Source organism: Panthera tigris, chromosome D4 (genome assembly GCF_018350195.1).
Source record: "Panthera tigris isolate Pti1 chromosome D4, P.tigris_Pti1_mat1.1, whole genome shotgun sequence".
Taxonomy (NCBI): Eukaryota; Metazoa; Chordata; class Mammalia; order Carnivora; family Felidae; genus Panthera; species Panthera tigris.
In genome coordinates this window covers 30,746,906-30,763,968 of record NC_056672.1, presented here as the reverse complement: position 1 = coordinate 30,763,968, position 17,063 = coordinate 30,746,906, and the positions used below count along the sequence as shown (strand labels likewise).

General features: G+C 36.1%; 1 protein-coding gene across 1 annotated transcript in view; it reads left to right on the top strand.

Annotated features, from left to right (window-relative positions):
* LOC102949619 (zinc finger protein 782) overlaps nt 1–17,063 on the top strand; it is a 134,967-nt gene that overhangs the window by 75,022 nt on the left and 42,882 nt on the right. Inside the window, 1 exon segment of the mRNA XM_042963877.1 lies at nt 9,277–9,285. Within this exon segment, the coding sequence (XP_042819811.1) occupies nt 9,277–9,285 (9 nt within the window).

Here is a 17,063-nt window from a genome sequence, read left to right as displayed (position 1 = left end):
CACCATTTCCTCTCTCCCTCATGCCACACCTAGTCTAAATTTCTCAACTAGTGCCACCCAAATGGGGTCATGTTAGTAACCTCTGGCTAGTGGAATATGGGGATCATTGACAAGCCTTGTTGAAAACATCCCTCAAATTCCCAATGTTTTCTCCTGTCCCTTATCATAATGGAGTGGAGATTGCCTTCAGTGAAACCATGGGGGTCATATGCTGAAAATGGGAGAGTACAAGATAGAAGGAAACAGAAAAAGAGTGACTGGAATAGAGTTTTCTCCTCCATGTACACAGACTTTTTGCGGCAAGGAAATAAACTTGTTCTCTGCTGAGTTACAGATTTGGGTATACTTAATACTGACATATACTCACCAACCCTCAGTAAAGCCTATGAATATGATTTCTGTGGATATCTGAACTCAACGTATATCAGAAACCTGACACAGGAGAAACCCCTGACAACATCCTGAATGACCATAGTTTATATCCACAACTCTTCATCAGTCAGGTAAATATCAGTGGAAGAAATCCAACATTTGAATATACTTAGGAAATCCTTTACCAAAAAAAAATGGTTTCTCATTAAATATCTGATAATTGAATTGTAAATGTATGAAAGTTTTCAACAAGTCATCAAACTTTAATCTCTCTCAGAATGTGTTACAAGGGGAAAATCTGTCAATTTGAGAAAGGTAAGTAATGGTGTTTACTTAGACGTTGTTCTATGAGACTGTTATTTCATATCTATTATTAAGACAGTTACTGAAACATAACAGTGTTGATACAACATTCACTAGAATAATAAGCTTTAAAAGAATAAGAAATAAATTGCATAAACTGAACAGCATTGAATGTATGTGATTATTTTCTGAGTTCTCTAATTTTTGTCTGTGTGGGTTTGTATACATGCATACCACTTACCAGGTGTTAGTTAATATGTGTACTGGAACTCTACATCATTGTAGTATAATTATGTACCTTGCTCATTAACTATTCTGACATCAGCTACGTTTTGCCACATAGAGATTAATAACAAACCTTTTACAGAAAGTATCTGAAAAGTGAGAATCCCATACTACATGTACATTTAGGAAAGGCCATTGTTACTAACAGTCTCTTCAAAGAAGCCAAACAACGTTTTCTGTGTACCTCTGTATTATCTCAGGGTCACCAAAACATTTAAGCACATTTAACCATACACACACACACACACACACACACACACACACACACATCTTCATTGTCACTGATTGTTTTCTCAGAAGTGTCAAGTATACTGAGGAGCCCTTTGTAGGCATTCTTTACTTATGATACTGTGTTTTTTATTTCAAGCACTTAAATTTTATTAAACTTTCCATATTTCTGCTGAAATAACCTATCTGATCTTGGATGTTGTCTAGCTTTTCTATTAGAGTCGTTCTGTATGGCATTTGGCATTCTCTGGCTCAGTTAAGCAACTGCTTGAGCCCTTGCTTCCTTCTCCCTGCAGGCACCTAGCTCTCCAGACTGTGGGGGTTTTTTGTCCTAAAATGTCAGATGTCTGATGCTTTCAAGAAAACTTGTTAATTTAAATTCTGCCTAGCTGGGTTTTTTTTGTTTTGTTTTATGGATGGGAGCAGTGCTCTTTCCTGCTCTCTACTTACCTGAGCTAAAACTGAAAGCTGTCAGTGGATTTTGATAAATGTTCCAGCATAATTTGATGGGGAAAGGATCAAAAATGGTGAGAAAATAACTGGATATTCATCTGTTTTAAATGTACCTTGATGTTTACATCATAATTAAATATTTATTAAAAATGAAACAGACCTAAACAAAATAGCTAACCATACAAAATTTGTTAGAAAACAGAAAAAAGTAACTTCACTTTGAGACCAGATTTTTAAGATGTAACAAAAAGTATGAAACAGCAAAGCAAAAAAGATAAGTTGGAGTTTATGAAAATTTAAAGTGCTTTTCAAGATTTTATTATGAAAATGGAGAAAAACACAGATTAGGAGAAAATGTCTCAAGTAGATCTGACAATTATATCTGACAAAGGACTTGTATCCATGACATGTAAAGAATATTAATAATAAAAAAGAATTGTTATAATGCAATAATAATGCAAACAACCTAGGTAAAATGGGCAGAACAGAAAGACAGTTCACAAAAGAAGATATATAGATAGCTAATAAATACTAGAAAAGATGTCCAAAGCTTCAGTAATCAAGAAAGTGCAAATTAAAATTGTAATGTGATAGCATTGCAGTTCCTTTTGATAGTTCCTTATAAAGTTAACAATACTACACCTACAACCAACAATTTCAGGTCTAGATATTTACCCCCGAAGAAACATAAAAAACTATACCAAAAATTTTTTGATAGTTTTTTTAAAGAATTTTATTAAGATATTCATGGAACTTTTATGCATAATAGCCCCAAATTAACCAAAATGTTCATCAACAGATAAATGTGTATAAACAGTGATATTACCTTACAATGGAATAGCACTCAGCAATACAAATAACTACTAATGGATGTATCAACATTGATAAATCTCAATGAGATTAGACTGGGAAAAGAAGCCAAGCACAAGAACGTAGAATTCTATGATCTCAATTAATGAAATTCAAGAGAAGACATCTAATCTAGAGTGATAGGAAGCAGATCATTGGTTCCCAAGAGTGGAGGGTGAGGATTCACTGGGTGGAGGAACAAAGGAATGTTTTAGTGTGATAGAATATTCTATATTTAGATTATGACAGCATTTACAAAGCTGAATAAATGTTCACAACTCATCAAAATGTGCAAAAAATTAATATACTTTGTATTTCATAAATTACATTATCAGTACAGTTGATTTGAAAGATCATAGTGAACTTAAAATCCCCAGTATATTATGAGACCCAGTACCAAGTGGCTTGTTGACTTTACTACTTGGGTATTTATTCCCCCCTTCCCCTCCCTGTTTGGCTTTGTGACCTTATGCAACTCAGTTCTCCTTTATGTTCTTCACTTTCCTCATTTGTGAAAGGTGCATAATGATAGTAATTACCTACAATCCATTTTGAAGCATTTTCTGAGTTAATTGTGTCAATCACAGATTTACCAAACCAAGGAGTGCTTGAGTGATACTTCTAACAGTCAGCCACACTAGTAATATGTTTTTATATGCTATGTTTTGGTGGGAAAATGCATATAATTTTTCAAAATTAGTGTGGCATAGCCTGCTCTTTGCCATATTTTTCCAATGTTTTTATAGTATTTGGCTTTGAATTCCACCACCACCACCACCACACACCCCCTCCCCCCTCCTCCTAGTACTGTTTTTATTGTATCCCTTGATTTTGGTGTATTGTCTTTTCCTTTTCATTGTTTCTAAGTATTTTCTAATTTCCCTTGTGATTTGTTTTGTGATCTGTTGTTTGTTTAAGAGAATGCTGTTTAATTTCCACAAATTTGAATTTTCCAATTTTTCTTCTGTTACTGATTTCTGACTTCGTCCTGCTATGGTCATAGAAGAGCCTTTGTATAATACCTTTCTTTTTAAATCTATTGAGACTTCATTTTTATCCTAACATTTGGTCTCTCCTGAAGAATACCCCATGTGCACTTGAGACAAATGTGTATTTTGTTTAGTATTGTGTTCTATAAGTGTTAGATCTAGTTGTTTTATTTTGTTCTATAAATGTTTGTTAGATCTGGGTGGTTTATTTTGTTATATAGATCCTCTATTTCCTTATTTATCTTCTGTCTGGTTGTACTGTCCATTATTGACAGTGAGATATGGAAATCTCCCTGTTATTGTAGAAATATATGTTTCTCCCTCAATTCTGCCTATTTTTGCTTCTTATATTTTGATCTGTTACTATGTGTGTAATTGTTTGCAATTGTTAGATCTTCTTGCTCTATTGCACCTTTTATTAATGTATAATGTATTTTGTGCCAAACTTTTTTTGATTTAAAGTCTATATTGTCTGATATTATAGGTATCCAGGCTCTCTTTTGGTTACTGTTTGCATAGAATATCTTTTCTATCCTTTCACTATCAACTAATTTGTTTCTTTGGATCTAAAGTCTCATGTAAATAGCGTAGAGTTAGATCAAGGTTTTGTTTTGTTTTGTTTTAATCCATTCTGCCAGTCTCTCACAATTGGAGAGTGTAATCCATTTACATTTAATTACTGAAAAAGAGGAATTAACTTCTATTTTACTTCTATTCATTTTGCTGTATGTTGTCTATATGGCTTATTGGGTTTTTTGTCCCTCATTTTCCACATTCATCTTTTTTGTTTTGTAGACTTTTTTTAAGTGAAACATTTAAATTACCTTCTCATTTCCTATTGTGCATATTCAAGAGCTATTTCTTTGTGGTTACCATGGGGATTACATTTAACTTCCTAGTGTTATTGCACTCTATATCAGCTTAACTTCAGTAATTTACAAAAGCTCTTGCCTCTATACAGGGATGGAGGGATGGAGATCCCTAACCCCTTTCAGTTATTGATGTCACAAAATTACATCATATGTTGTGTCTCCAAAACCATTAATAAGGGGTTTTTTTATGCATTAGTCTCAAATCATGTAGAAAACAAAAAGTAGAGCTATCAACCAAAATTATAATACTACTTTTTATACTTGTCTATATATTTATCTTTACTAGAAGTCTCTATTCTTTTTATGACTTTCAGTTACTATCTGGTCTCATTTACACCTGAAGGACTTCGTTTAGCATTTCTTGCAGGACGTGTAGTTGTTATAAACTTTTATTATTTGGTTTATCTGGAAATGCCTTATTTTCTGCCTCATTGAATGATGATTTTCACAGATACAGGATTCTTGACTGGCAGTTTTCTTTCTTCCTGCAGCATTTTGAATATATCAACTCCTGGCATCCAAAGTTTCTGATGAGAAATCTGCTTACTTTCTTACTGGGGTTCCTTGTATAGGATGGTTCGCTTCTCTCGCTGCTTTCAAGATTCTCTCTTTGGCTTTCAAAAGTGTGATTATAATTTGCCTCAGTGTGAGTCTTTGACTTTATCCTAATTGGGGTTTGTTGAGCTTTTGGTATGTTTATGTTCATGTTTTTTCATCAAACTTGGGAAATTTTAAGTTATAATTTCTCTAATGTTTCTGCCCCTTTCTCTTTCTCTTTTCCTTCTCAGACTCCCACATTGTGTATGTTGGTACACTTCATGGTGTCCCACAGGTCCCTTAGGCTCTGGTCACTTTTCTTACATATGTTTTCTTTCTGTTTCTCAGACTCTTATTTTATTTTATTTTATTTTATTTTATTTTATTTTATTTTATTTTTTATTATATGAAATTTATTGTCAAATTAGTTTCCATACAACACCCAGTGCTCATCCCAAAAGATGCCCTCTTCAATGCCCATCACCTACCCTCCCCTCCCTCCCACCCCCCATCAACCCTCAGTTTGTTCTCAGTTTTTAAGAGTCTCTTATGCTTTGGCTCTCTCTCCCACTCTAACCTCTTTTTTTTCTTTTTTTTTCCTTCCCCTCCCCCATGGGTTTCTGTTAAGTTTCTCAGGATCCACATAAGAGTGAAAACATATGGTATCTGTCTTTCTCTGTATGGCTTATTTCACTTAGCATAACACTCTCCAGTTCCATCCACGTTGCTACAAAGGGCCATATTTCATTCTTTCTCATTGCCACGTAGTACTCCATTGTGTATATAAACCACCATTTCTTTATCCATTCATCAGTTGATGGACATTTAGGCTTTTTCCACAATTTGGCTATTGTGGAGAGTGCTGCTATAAACATTGGGGTACAAGTGACCCTATGCATCAGTACTCCTGTATCCCTTGGGTAAATTCCTAGCAGTGCTACTGCTGGGTCATAGGGTAGGTCAGACTCTTATTTTAAATCCATAGATTCTTCTGCCTACTTAAATCTGCTTCTGAATCCTCTGTTGAATTTTTCATTTCAGCTACACTTCAGGTCCAAAATTTCTTTTTGGTTCCTTTTTATGTTTTCTGTCTCTTTATTGATATTTCCATTTTGACATTATTTTCCTGATTTTGTGCATGTTTTCTTTCAGCTCCTAGAGTATCTTTAAGACAGTTGTTCTATATCTTTGTCTACTATAGGAGCACCTGGGTGGCTCAGTCGGGTAAGCGTCTGACTTCAGCTCAGGTCATGATCTCATGGTTCATGAATTCGAGCCCCATGTCAGGCTCTGTGCTGACAGCTCAGAACCCAGAGCCTTCTTCAGATTCTGTGTCTCCCTCTCTCTGCCCCTCCCCCTCTCATGCTGTCTCTCAAAAAATGAATAAACATTAAAAAAAAAAAAAAGATACACCCATACAATGGAATAATATGCAGTTGAGGAAAAAGATGAGGTAGTTTTACATATTTTTCCCAAAGAGCATGGCCATAAAACAATGTAAGTATAAAAGCAAGCTGTAATTGAATATTTTTTGCTCATATTTTGGGTTTTTTGAAAACTGTGTTTGTGTTTTCAGGACTGCACTGAAATCAGTCTAGAAAGCTAAACTCCATTTAACAGAATGGGGAGGAGAAGGTAAGGAAGCTGTCATTTTCCATCAGTTACTGTTTTGTTTTTGTTTGAATAGTGCCTCTTTAGAAATGAAAAATAAAGTGGTTTAGACTTTCACTTTTGCCTTGGAGATGCAGAAAGCTGAAAGTGTCACTCCCACACTAAAAGCAAGGAGCTTGCAGGAAAAAAACAGAACTTGAGCATTTGTTTAACAAGGGCACCTGTTACAAAGACACCATTTAAACCTGAGAGATTCAGCTTTATTTTTTAATTGAAAGGCTGAAGACTGAGATGGGCTATGGTAAGAATGTGAAGCATTCACATGGAGTCCCCATACATGGGGGTTTACACTGTCTTTCAGATTTTTCTTTACAGACTTCACCAGGTGCTCACAGAGATTACCTGAGAGATCCTTACTCTACCCAGGCCATCTTCCCTATCTTTCCTGTGGAACAAAAGCCTAATTCTTCAAGAAATATTGTAACAAAAATGGTAGCCTTGGGGCTCTGGTGGAAACTGACTGCAGCTGACTAACTAAAAGATATAACACCACAACAGAAGAAAAAAAATCTTGGGGTGCCTGGGTGGTTCAGTTAGTTAAGTGGCCGACTATTGATTTCTTCCTGGGTCATGATTTCAGAGTTCCTGAGCCCTGCATTGAGCTCCATGCTGATAGCACAGAGCCTACTTGGTATTCTCTTTCTCTCCCTGTCTCTCTGCCCCTCCCCTGCTCATGCTCTCCCTCTCAAAATAAAGGAGGAGGGAGAAATACAAGTGAGGCCTACCATACTGGAGAGGTAGAGTACTTGTGAAAGCCATACACCTGAGACCCAGGTTCATAGTGCGTGCATGAGACTGAAGCCTAACCTGAACATCATAGAACACACTCACTACAACACTAACGAGCATCTCATACAAGTAACAGTGGCATATGGATGGAAGAGCTACAAGAGACATTCTCTCTGGGGAGCAGTGCAAAGGGAAGACTGAAGGCAAACTGGGGACCAATACTGAGAATTTTCTGGCAACTTAGCCCACACCCTAAACACAAGTTACCACTAGTGTCCTTATGGTGCACTGAGAATAAACTCCAGCAGTGAGAAACTTCAAACCCACCCAGCTGCTGACTAGATGAACATAAAACCCCACATTAAAGGCCTAGGAGAAGGAAGGGTGTGCTCATCTCCCAGCATCAATGTTTGAAATGTCCATCTTTGAATTAAAAAGTATGAAACATGCAAAAACGCAAGAAAACACACAGTCGGAAAATACAAAGCAATGATCAGAAAAAAATTCAGATGAAGTTGGTACTATTAGGAAATTTAAAGTGTGAATAATAATAAAGACAATATTGGAAAAGGTACATAACATGCAAATTGGAGAATTTCAGAAGAGACAAAAAAATATGAAGAAAGAATGGGATGTAGTACTAGAAATAAAAAAAAAATAGTAACAGATAACACATCAGTAGACTTAACAAAATTCAGGAAAGAATCAATGAATTTGAGAAAAAAAGAGTGAAAGAAAAAACAGAACAACCAAGACCTATGGGGCAATATCAAACAGTCTAATATATACTTATTTGGAATCCCAGAAGAAGAAAAAAGACAGAAGAAATGTGTACTGTAAGAAAGAGCCTGACAGCTTTGTTTATTGTAATGTAAGTTGCTTGACATTAAGCTTTTGATTGCTACAGCATCCCTTTCAGACATCCATCTCAAATAAACACATTGCCAGATACACAACTGGATAAAGGGCCAGACCACCCAACCCATGAATTTCCCCTTTTTATTTTTTTAAATTTGTTTTTAAGTTTATTTATTTTTGAGAAAGAGAATGAGCAGGGAAGGGCCAGAGAGAGGGAGACAGAGGGTCAGAAGCAGGCTCCATGACAACAGAGAGCCTGATGCAGGGCTCGAACTCACAAACCATGAGATCATGACCCCAGCTGAAGTTGGACTCAAACTGACTAGGCCACCCAGGTGCCCTTCCCCTTTTTAGAAAGCTCTGAGTGGGGCGCCTGGGTGGCTCAGTCGGTTAAGCGTCCGACTTCGGCTCAGGTCACGATCTCGCAGTCCGCAAGTTCGAGCCCCGCGTAGGGCTCTGGGCTTATGACTCAGAGCCTGGAGCTTGCTTCCGATTCTGTGTCTCCCGCTCTCTCTGCCCCTCTCCCGTTCATGCTGTGTCTCTCTCTGTCTCAAAAATAAATAAACGTTAAAAAAAAAATTAAAAAAAAAAAAAAAAAAGAAAGCTCTGAGTAACCTAGATAACGGACCATTTGAGTGACCATACTTTTCCCTTCCCACACCCTAATTCCCACTCTTGTTTTAAATTCACCAATAAAGAGTGAACTTGTGAAACCCTAGGCAACCCACCCTCAACCCCAATATAAAGCAGAACCCTAAGTCCCTGCTCTCTCTCTTGCTCACTCTCCCTTTCTCTCTCCCACCCTCACCCCTGCAACCTCACCATTTGGCCCCAGGCATGCCATATATCCTCCAGGAATTGTAATAAACCTTGCTTTTTTCAAAGTTGCCTGATGGTTGTTTCTGTGGTGTGTCTTGCAACCAAAAGAACCACAGAGGTTCTATAGTCTATTAAATGTACAACAGCATTATGTGTAAAAAAAAAAAAAAAATTACACACCCTTATTTTAAAGATATTTTATTGCTAAAAAACAGCTTTCAGTGAGTCATAATCACTGATCACAGATCACCATAACAAACAAACAATAAAAAGTTTTGAAATATTGTGAGAATTATCAAAATGTGACACAGAGACACAAAGTGAGCAAATGTTATTGGGAAAACAGCATCAAATGACTTGCTTGATGTAGGGTTACCACAAACCTTCAATTTATGGGGGGGGGGGAGGTGCAGGGAATGCAGTATCTATATAGTGCAATAAACTGAAGTGCAATAAAATGAATTATGCCCATATGTATTTCATTGGCTGAAATGCACCATAGGCCACTCCTGAGTCCACTGGGGTAGGAAAATATTAACTGTAACTGATAAATTGCTAGAGGCTAAGTATGAACAAATCTGAAGAGTTTTAAAAGCTTCAGAGGGGCACCTGGGTCGCTCAGTCGGTTGAGCATCCGACTTAAGCTCAGGTCATGATCTCGCAGTCTGTGACTTTGAGCCCTGCGTCAGGCTCTGTGCTGACAGCTCAAGAGCCTGGAGCCTGCTTCCGATTCTGTGTCTCCCTCTCTCTCTGCCCTTCCCCTGCTCATGCTCTCTCTCAGTCAAAAATAAATAAAACATTTAAAAAAAAAAAGCTTCAGAGGGAGGGCACAGTCTTAGGGAAGCATTTTTTTGCAAGTTTTCCTCCATTAGTTCTATCAGATTCTCACAGTGAAGATTGGAGAACAGTGCTCTCATGCTTCACTCAGGGGAAAGAGAAAAGTAGTAGCCATTTGGCAATAAGCCAGAGCATTCTGTTCATCCTAATATAATCTGCCCTCAAAGGAAACTATTTTACCAAAGCCTAATCTGTAGAGATTTTATCAGAAACTTAACTGACTTGTGGAGAGAGAAATACCCAACTCCAGCCTCCTCTAGCCATCCTGATGCACCTCAAGATGGAGAAGGGGATTAATAAGCACCTATGAAGTACACTTGTAGTACACACTCCAGGTGTACAGGTTCACTGAAAATTTAACTGAGACCTAATAATTATAGGACTTTAGAATACTTCCTCTCTCCCACTTTATCACAACATGACCAAAGGCCTATGTACCAGAGTTCTTTACATCCAGTACATCTTATCTGGCTTTTAACAAAAATTTGCAAGGCACATTGAAAACAAAAACAAAAACAAAACACTGTTTGAAGGGAAAAAGCAAGCACAAGAAGCAGCTAGATATGGGAGGAGTATTGAAATTATCAGGCCAGCAATTTAACTATGACTAATATGCTAAAGACTCTAAAGGAAAAAAATAATGCAACATGTAAGATCATCTGAGTAATGTAATCAAAGAGATAGAAATTGCAAGAAAAAATTCAAAAGAAATGCTAGAAATAAAACACACAGATATAAAAAATGTCTTTGATATACTCATTAGTGGACTAGACAAGGCTCAGGGTATAATATCTGAGCTTGCAGATATATTAACAGAAACCTCCAGAACTAAAAACCAAAGAGAAAAAAAAAAAATGGAACAGAATATCCAAGAAATGTGGGACTATTACAAAATGGATAACATACTAATAATGGGAATACCAGAAGGAGGAGGAAGAGAAAAAGAAGCAAAAGAAATATTTGAAGTAATCATGACTGAGAATTTCCTCAAATTAATGTCAGACACCAAACCACAGATTCGGGAATCTCAGAGAACACAAAGCAAGATAAATGCCAAAAAACAAAAGCAAAACAACAACAACAACAAACATATACACAGGCATATAATATAACTCAGAAAATAAATGCTAAAGAAAAAAATCTTTAAGAAGTTTTTCTGAAAATCTGAAAGAAGCCAGAGGAGAAAACACTTTACCTATAGAGGAGCAAAGACAGGAATTACATCTGATTTCTCAGAAACCATGAAAGTAAGAAAAGAGTAGAATGAAATATTTAAAATGTTGAGAGAAAAAACTCACAAACCTGGAATTCTGTATCCTGCAAAATTATCTTTCAAAAGTAAAGAAGAAATAAATACTTTTTTGAACAAACAAAAATTGATGAAATTTTTACCAGTAAGCCTGCCTAGCAAGAAATGCTAAACTTCTTAAGAGAGAAGAAAAATTATATAAGCCATAATTCATATCTACATAAAGAAAGAGCATTAGAAAAGGAATAAGTGATAGTAAAATAAAACCTTTTATTTTTCTTACTCTTAATTGATCTAATATAACAATTTGCTCAAAATAATAGCAAAAATATATTAAATAAATTATAGTTTATATATAAGTAAAATGAATGATAGTAATATTATAAGCACCAGGAATGAAGAATCTAAAACATTTTGTTATTACAAGGCACTTTATCCATGAAGTGATATATTAAAAGTGGACTTGGAATAGCTGTAAATGTACATTGCAAACTCTAGGGCAACCACTAACAAAAGTAAAAACAAACAAACAAACAAAAAAACCCTGTAATTGATATGTCAAAAATGAGAGAAAATAGAATCATGTAAAATGTTCAATTAAAAACACAAGAGGCAGGGGCGCCTGGGTGGCTCAGCCAGTTAAACATCCTACTTTTGATTTTGGCTCAGGTCATGATCTCATGATTCACGGGATCAAGCCCCGCATCAGGCTCTGCACTAACAGAATGGAGACTGCTTAGGATTCTCTCTCTCTCTCCTTCTGCCCCTCTCCCTTCTCATGCTTTCCCTCTCTAAATAAATAAACAAACACACAAAAGACAAAAATAGGAACAAAGAACAAAAGCAACAAATAGGAAACAATAACAAATATGGTAGATATTAATCCAATTGTATCAATAATTACTTTACATGTCAATGGCCTAAATATACCAATAAAAAGACAGAAATTGCCAGAGTGCATCAAAATAAGATTCAACTATAGGTTGTCTACAAGAAACACAATTTAAATGTAAAGGTACATATAAATTAAAAGTAAAGGGCTGGATGGGGCCCCTGGGTGGCTCAGTCGGTTGAGCACTGTACTTCAGCTCACGTCACGATCTATCTCACAGTTTAGGAGTTCCAGCCCCACATTGGGTTCTCTGCTGTCAGTGCAGACCCCACTTTGGATCCTCTGTCTCCTCTCTCTGCCCTTCCCCTGTTCTCTCTGTCTCTCAAAAATAAATAAACATTAAAAAAAAGAAGAAAAAGGGATGGAGAAAGATATACCGTGTTAACACTAATCAAGAGAACACTGCCAGGTGGCTGGCTGGCTGGCTGAGTTGGTGGAGCATGCAACTCTTGATCTCAGGGTTGTCAGTTCAAGCCCCCAGGTAAAGATTACTCTAAAAATAAAATATTAAAAAGAGAGAAAGAGAACACTGTAAGACCTGTATTAATTTAGACAAACAGACTTTAAAGCAAAGAAAATTATCAGGGATATGAAGGGGCTTTATGTAATGATAAAGGGGTCAATTCTCTAAGAAGTCATAACATTCTTTAATGTGTATATACCTAGCAACAGGGAATTAAAATATGAGGCAAAAACTGAAAGAACTAGGAGAAATAGATGAATCTACTATTACAGTTGGAGACTTCAATAGCCCTTTCTCAGAAATGGACAGAAAATCAGTAAAGACATAATTGAACTCAACAGCACCATGAATTAACTGATATAATTAACACCTACAGACTCATTTAACAACAGCAGAATACACATTCTTCTCTCAAGCTCACGTGAAACATTCAGTAAGATAGACCACATTCTACATCTAAAACACATATCAACAAATTTTAAAGAATAAAAATCACACAGTGTAATACCACAATGGAATTAAACTAGAAATCAGTATAGAAAGATAGCTGGGAAATTCCAAAATACTTGGAGATTAAGCAATACACTTCTAAATAACAGATGAGTCAAAGATAAACTCCTGGGACACCTGGGTGGCTCAGTTGGTTAAGTGTTTGACTCTTGATTTCAGCTCAGGTCATGACCTCATGATTTGTGAGATCAAGCCCCACATCAGGCTCTGAACTGACAGCACAGAGCCTGCTTGGGATTCTCTCTCTTCCTCTCTCTCTCTGCCCCACTTGTGTTCTATAAATAAATAAACAAACATTTAATGAAGAAGATGGCATAAAAACACTCAGATCAATGGAACAGAATAGAGAACCCAGAAATGGACCCACAAATGTATGGCCAACTAATCTTTGACAAAGCAGGAAAGAATATCCAGTGGAATAAAGACAGTCTCTTCAGCTAGTGGTGCTGGGAAAACTGGGCAGTGACATGCAGAAAAATGAACCTGGAACACTTTCTTACACCATACACAAAAATAAACTCAAAATGGATGAAAGATCTAAATGTAAGACAGGAAGCCATCAAAATTCCCAAGGAGAAAGCAGGCAAAAACCTCTTTGACCTTGGCCGCAGCAACTTCTTACTCAACATGTCTCCAGAGGCAAGGGAAACAAAAGCAAAAATGAACTATTGGGACCTCATCAAAATAAAAAGCTTCTGCACAGCAAAGGAAACAATCAGCAAAACTAAAAGGCAACCAATGGAATGGGAGAAGATATTTGCAAACAACATATCAAAGGGTTAGTATCCAAAATCTATAAAGAACTCAACACCCAAAAAACAATCCTGTGAAGAAATGGGGGAAATACATGAATAGACACTTATCCAAAGACATCCAGATGGCCAACCGACACATGAAAAAATGCTCAACATCACTTATCGTCAGGGAAATACAAATCAAAACCACAATGAGATACCACCTTACACCTGTCAGAATGGCTAACATTAACAACTCAGGCAACAACAGATGTTGGTGAGGATGTGGAGAAAGAGGATCTCTTTTGCATTGTTGGTGGCAATGCAAGCTGGTGCAGCCACTCTGGAAGACAGTATGGAGGTTCCTCAGAAAACTAAAAATAAAACTACCCTATGACCCAGCAATTGCACTACTAGGCATTTATCCACAGGATACAGGTGTGTTTTTTCAAAGGGATACATTGCACCCCCATGTTTATAGCAGCACTATAACAATAGCCAAAGTATGGAAAGAACACAAATGTCCATCCATGGATGAATGGATAAAGAAGAGGTGGTGTGTGTGTGTGTGTGTGTGTGTGTGTGTGTGTGTGTATACATATACATACATATATATACATACACACACACACACAATGGAGTATTACTCAGCAATCAAAAAGAATGAAATCTTGCCATTTGCAACTACATGGATGGAACTAGAGGGTATTATGCAAAGCAAATTGAGTCAGTTGGAGAAAGACATATATCATATAACTTCATTCATATGAGGACTTTAAGACACAGAACAGAAGAACACAAGGGCAGGGAAGAAAAAATAATATAAAAACAGGGAGGGGGACAAAACATAAGAGACTCTTAAATATGGAGAACAAACAGAGGGTTATTGGAGGGGTTGTGGGAGGGGGGATGGCTAAATGGGTAAGGGGCATTAAGGAATCTACTCCTGAAATCATTGCTGCACTATATGCTAACTAACATGGATGTAAATTTAAAAAAAGAAGAAGATCTATCAATAGAAATTTAAAAAATTTTTGAACTAAATGAAAATACAACTTAGCAAAATTAGGGGGTGCAGTGAAAGTGTTTAGAGGGAATTTTATAGCCTTTTATGAATATATTAGAAAAGAGGAAAGCTCTAAAATCAGTAATCTAAGATTCTACCTTAGAAAACTAGAAAAGGAAGAATAAATCTAAAGTAAGCAGAAGAAAAGAAGTAATTAGGACAGAAATCAGTGAAATTGAAAACAGGAAGCCAACAGAGAAAAACAATGAAGACAAAAGCTGATTCATTTAAAAGATAAAATTGATTAACTTCTAGCCAGTCTAAAGAAAAAGAGAGAAGACACAAGTTACTAATATCAGAATTGAAAGGACATCACTACAGATACTGTGGACATTAAAAAGATATTAAAGGACTAGTATGAACAACTCACACACAAATGTTATAACCTAGATGAAATGAACCAATTCCTCAAAACACAGAAGGTACCAAAATTCACACAAAAAAATAAACAATCGGGATAGGCCTAATATCTATTAAAGAAATTAACTTAGTAATTACTAAACTTCAAAAACATAAAGCACCAGGCCCAGATGAGTTTACTGATGAATTCCTCCAAACACTTAAGAGATTATACCAATTCTTTACTATCTCTTCCAGAAGGCAGAAGCAGAGGGAATACATGCTATTCATTCTATGAGGACAGCATTACCCTAATACCAAAATCAGACAAGGACATTGCAAGAAAAGAAAACTGCTGACCAATATTTCTCATTAACATAAATGCCAAAATTCTCAAAATATTAGCAAATTAAATCAAATGTATAAAAATAATTATATATACAACCAACTGGTTTATCCCAAATATGCAAGACTGGTTCCACATTTGAAAACCAATTGTAACATAACATAATCCCTCATACCAACAAGCTAAAGAAAAAGATCACATGTTCATATCAGTAAATGCAGAAAGAGCATTTAACAAAATCCAATACCTATTCATGATAACTCTCAGCAAACTAGGAATACAGAGGAGTTTCCGCAACTTGATAAACAAGATCTACAAAAAACCTACAGCTAACATCATACCTGATGGGAAGAAGCTTTCCCACTAAGATCAGGAGCAAAGCAAGGATGTCCCCTCTCACCACTCCTTTTTGACATAATACTGGAAGTCCTAATAAATACAGTAACATAAGAAAAGGAAATAAAACTTACTGATTGGAAAGAAATAAATAAAACTATCTTTGTTTGCAGATGACATGATTGTGTAGAAAATCTGAAAGAATGAATAACAAAACTCCTGGAACTAATAAGCAATTATAGCAGGGTTGCAGGATACAAGGATATGTACAAATGTCAATTATTTTCCTATACACCAGCAATAAGCAAGTGCCATTTGAAATCAAAAACATAATGCCATTTACATTAGCACGCCTCCAAAATCAAAAAATTAAATATAAGTCTAACAAAAAATGTACAAGATCTATATGAAGGAAACTACAAAACTGATGAAGAAATGAAAGAATAACTAGACAAATGAAAAGGTATTTCATGTTTATGAATAGGAAGAATCAATATGGACAGCATGTCAGTTATTCCTAATTTGATGTATAGATTCAATGGATTAAATGTAATCCCAATTAAAATACCAGAAATATTTTATGGATACAAACTGATTCTAAAGGTAATGTAGAGAGGCAAAGGACCCAGACTAGCCAACATAATATTGAAAGAGAAAAACAAAGTCATAAGATTGACACTACCTAACTTCAAGACTTACTATAAAGCTACAGTAATCAAGATAATGTGGTAGAAAGAATGGTGAAAGAAAAGACTAATAGATAATGGAACAGAACAGAGAGCCCGGAAATAAACCTACTAGTCAACTGATTTTTTTTTTCATTTTATTTTTTATTTTTTTAAATTTACATCCAAATTAGTTAGCATATAGTGAAACAATGATTTCAGTAATGCCCCTTACCCATTTAACCCATCCCCCCTCCCACAACCCCTCCAGCACCCCTCAGTTTGTTCTCCATATTTATGAGTCTCTTCTGTTTTGTCCCCCTCCCTGTTTTTATATTATTTTTGTTTCCCTTCCCTATGGTCATCTGTTTTGTATCTTAAAGTCCTCAGATGAATGAAGTCATATGATTTTTGTCTTTCTCTGACTAATTTCACTTGGCATAATACCCTCCAGTTCCATCGACGTAGTTGCAAATGGCAAAATTTCATTCTTTTTGATTGCCGAGTAATACTCCATTGTATATCTATACCACCTCTTCTTTATCCATTCATCCATGGATGGACATTTGTGTTCTTCCATACTTTGGCTATTGTTGATAGTGCTGCTATAAACATGGGGGTGCAATGTGTCCCTTTGAAAAAACACACCTGTATCCTGTGG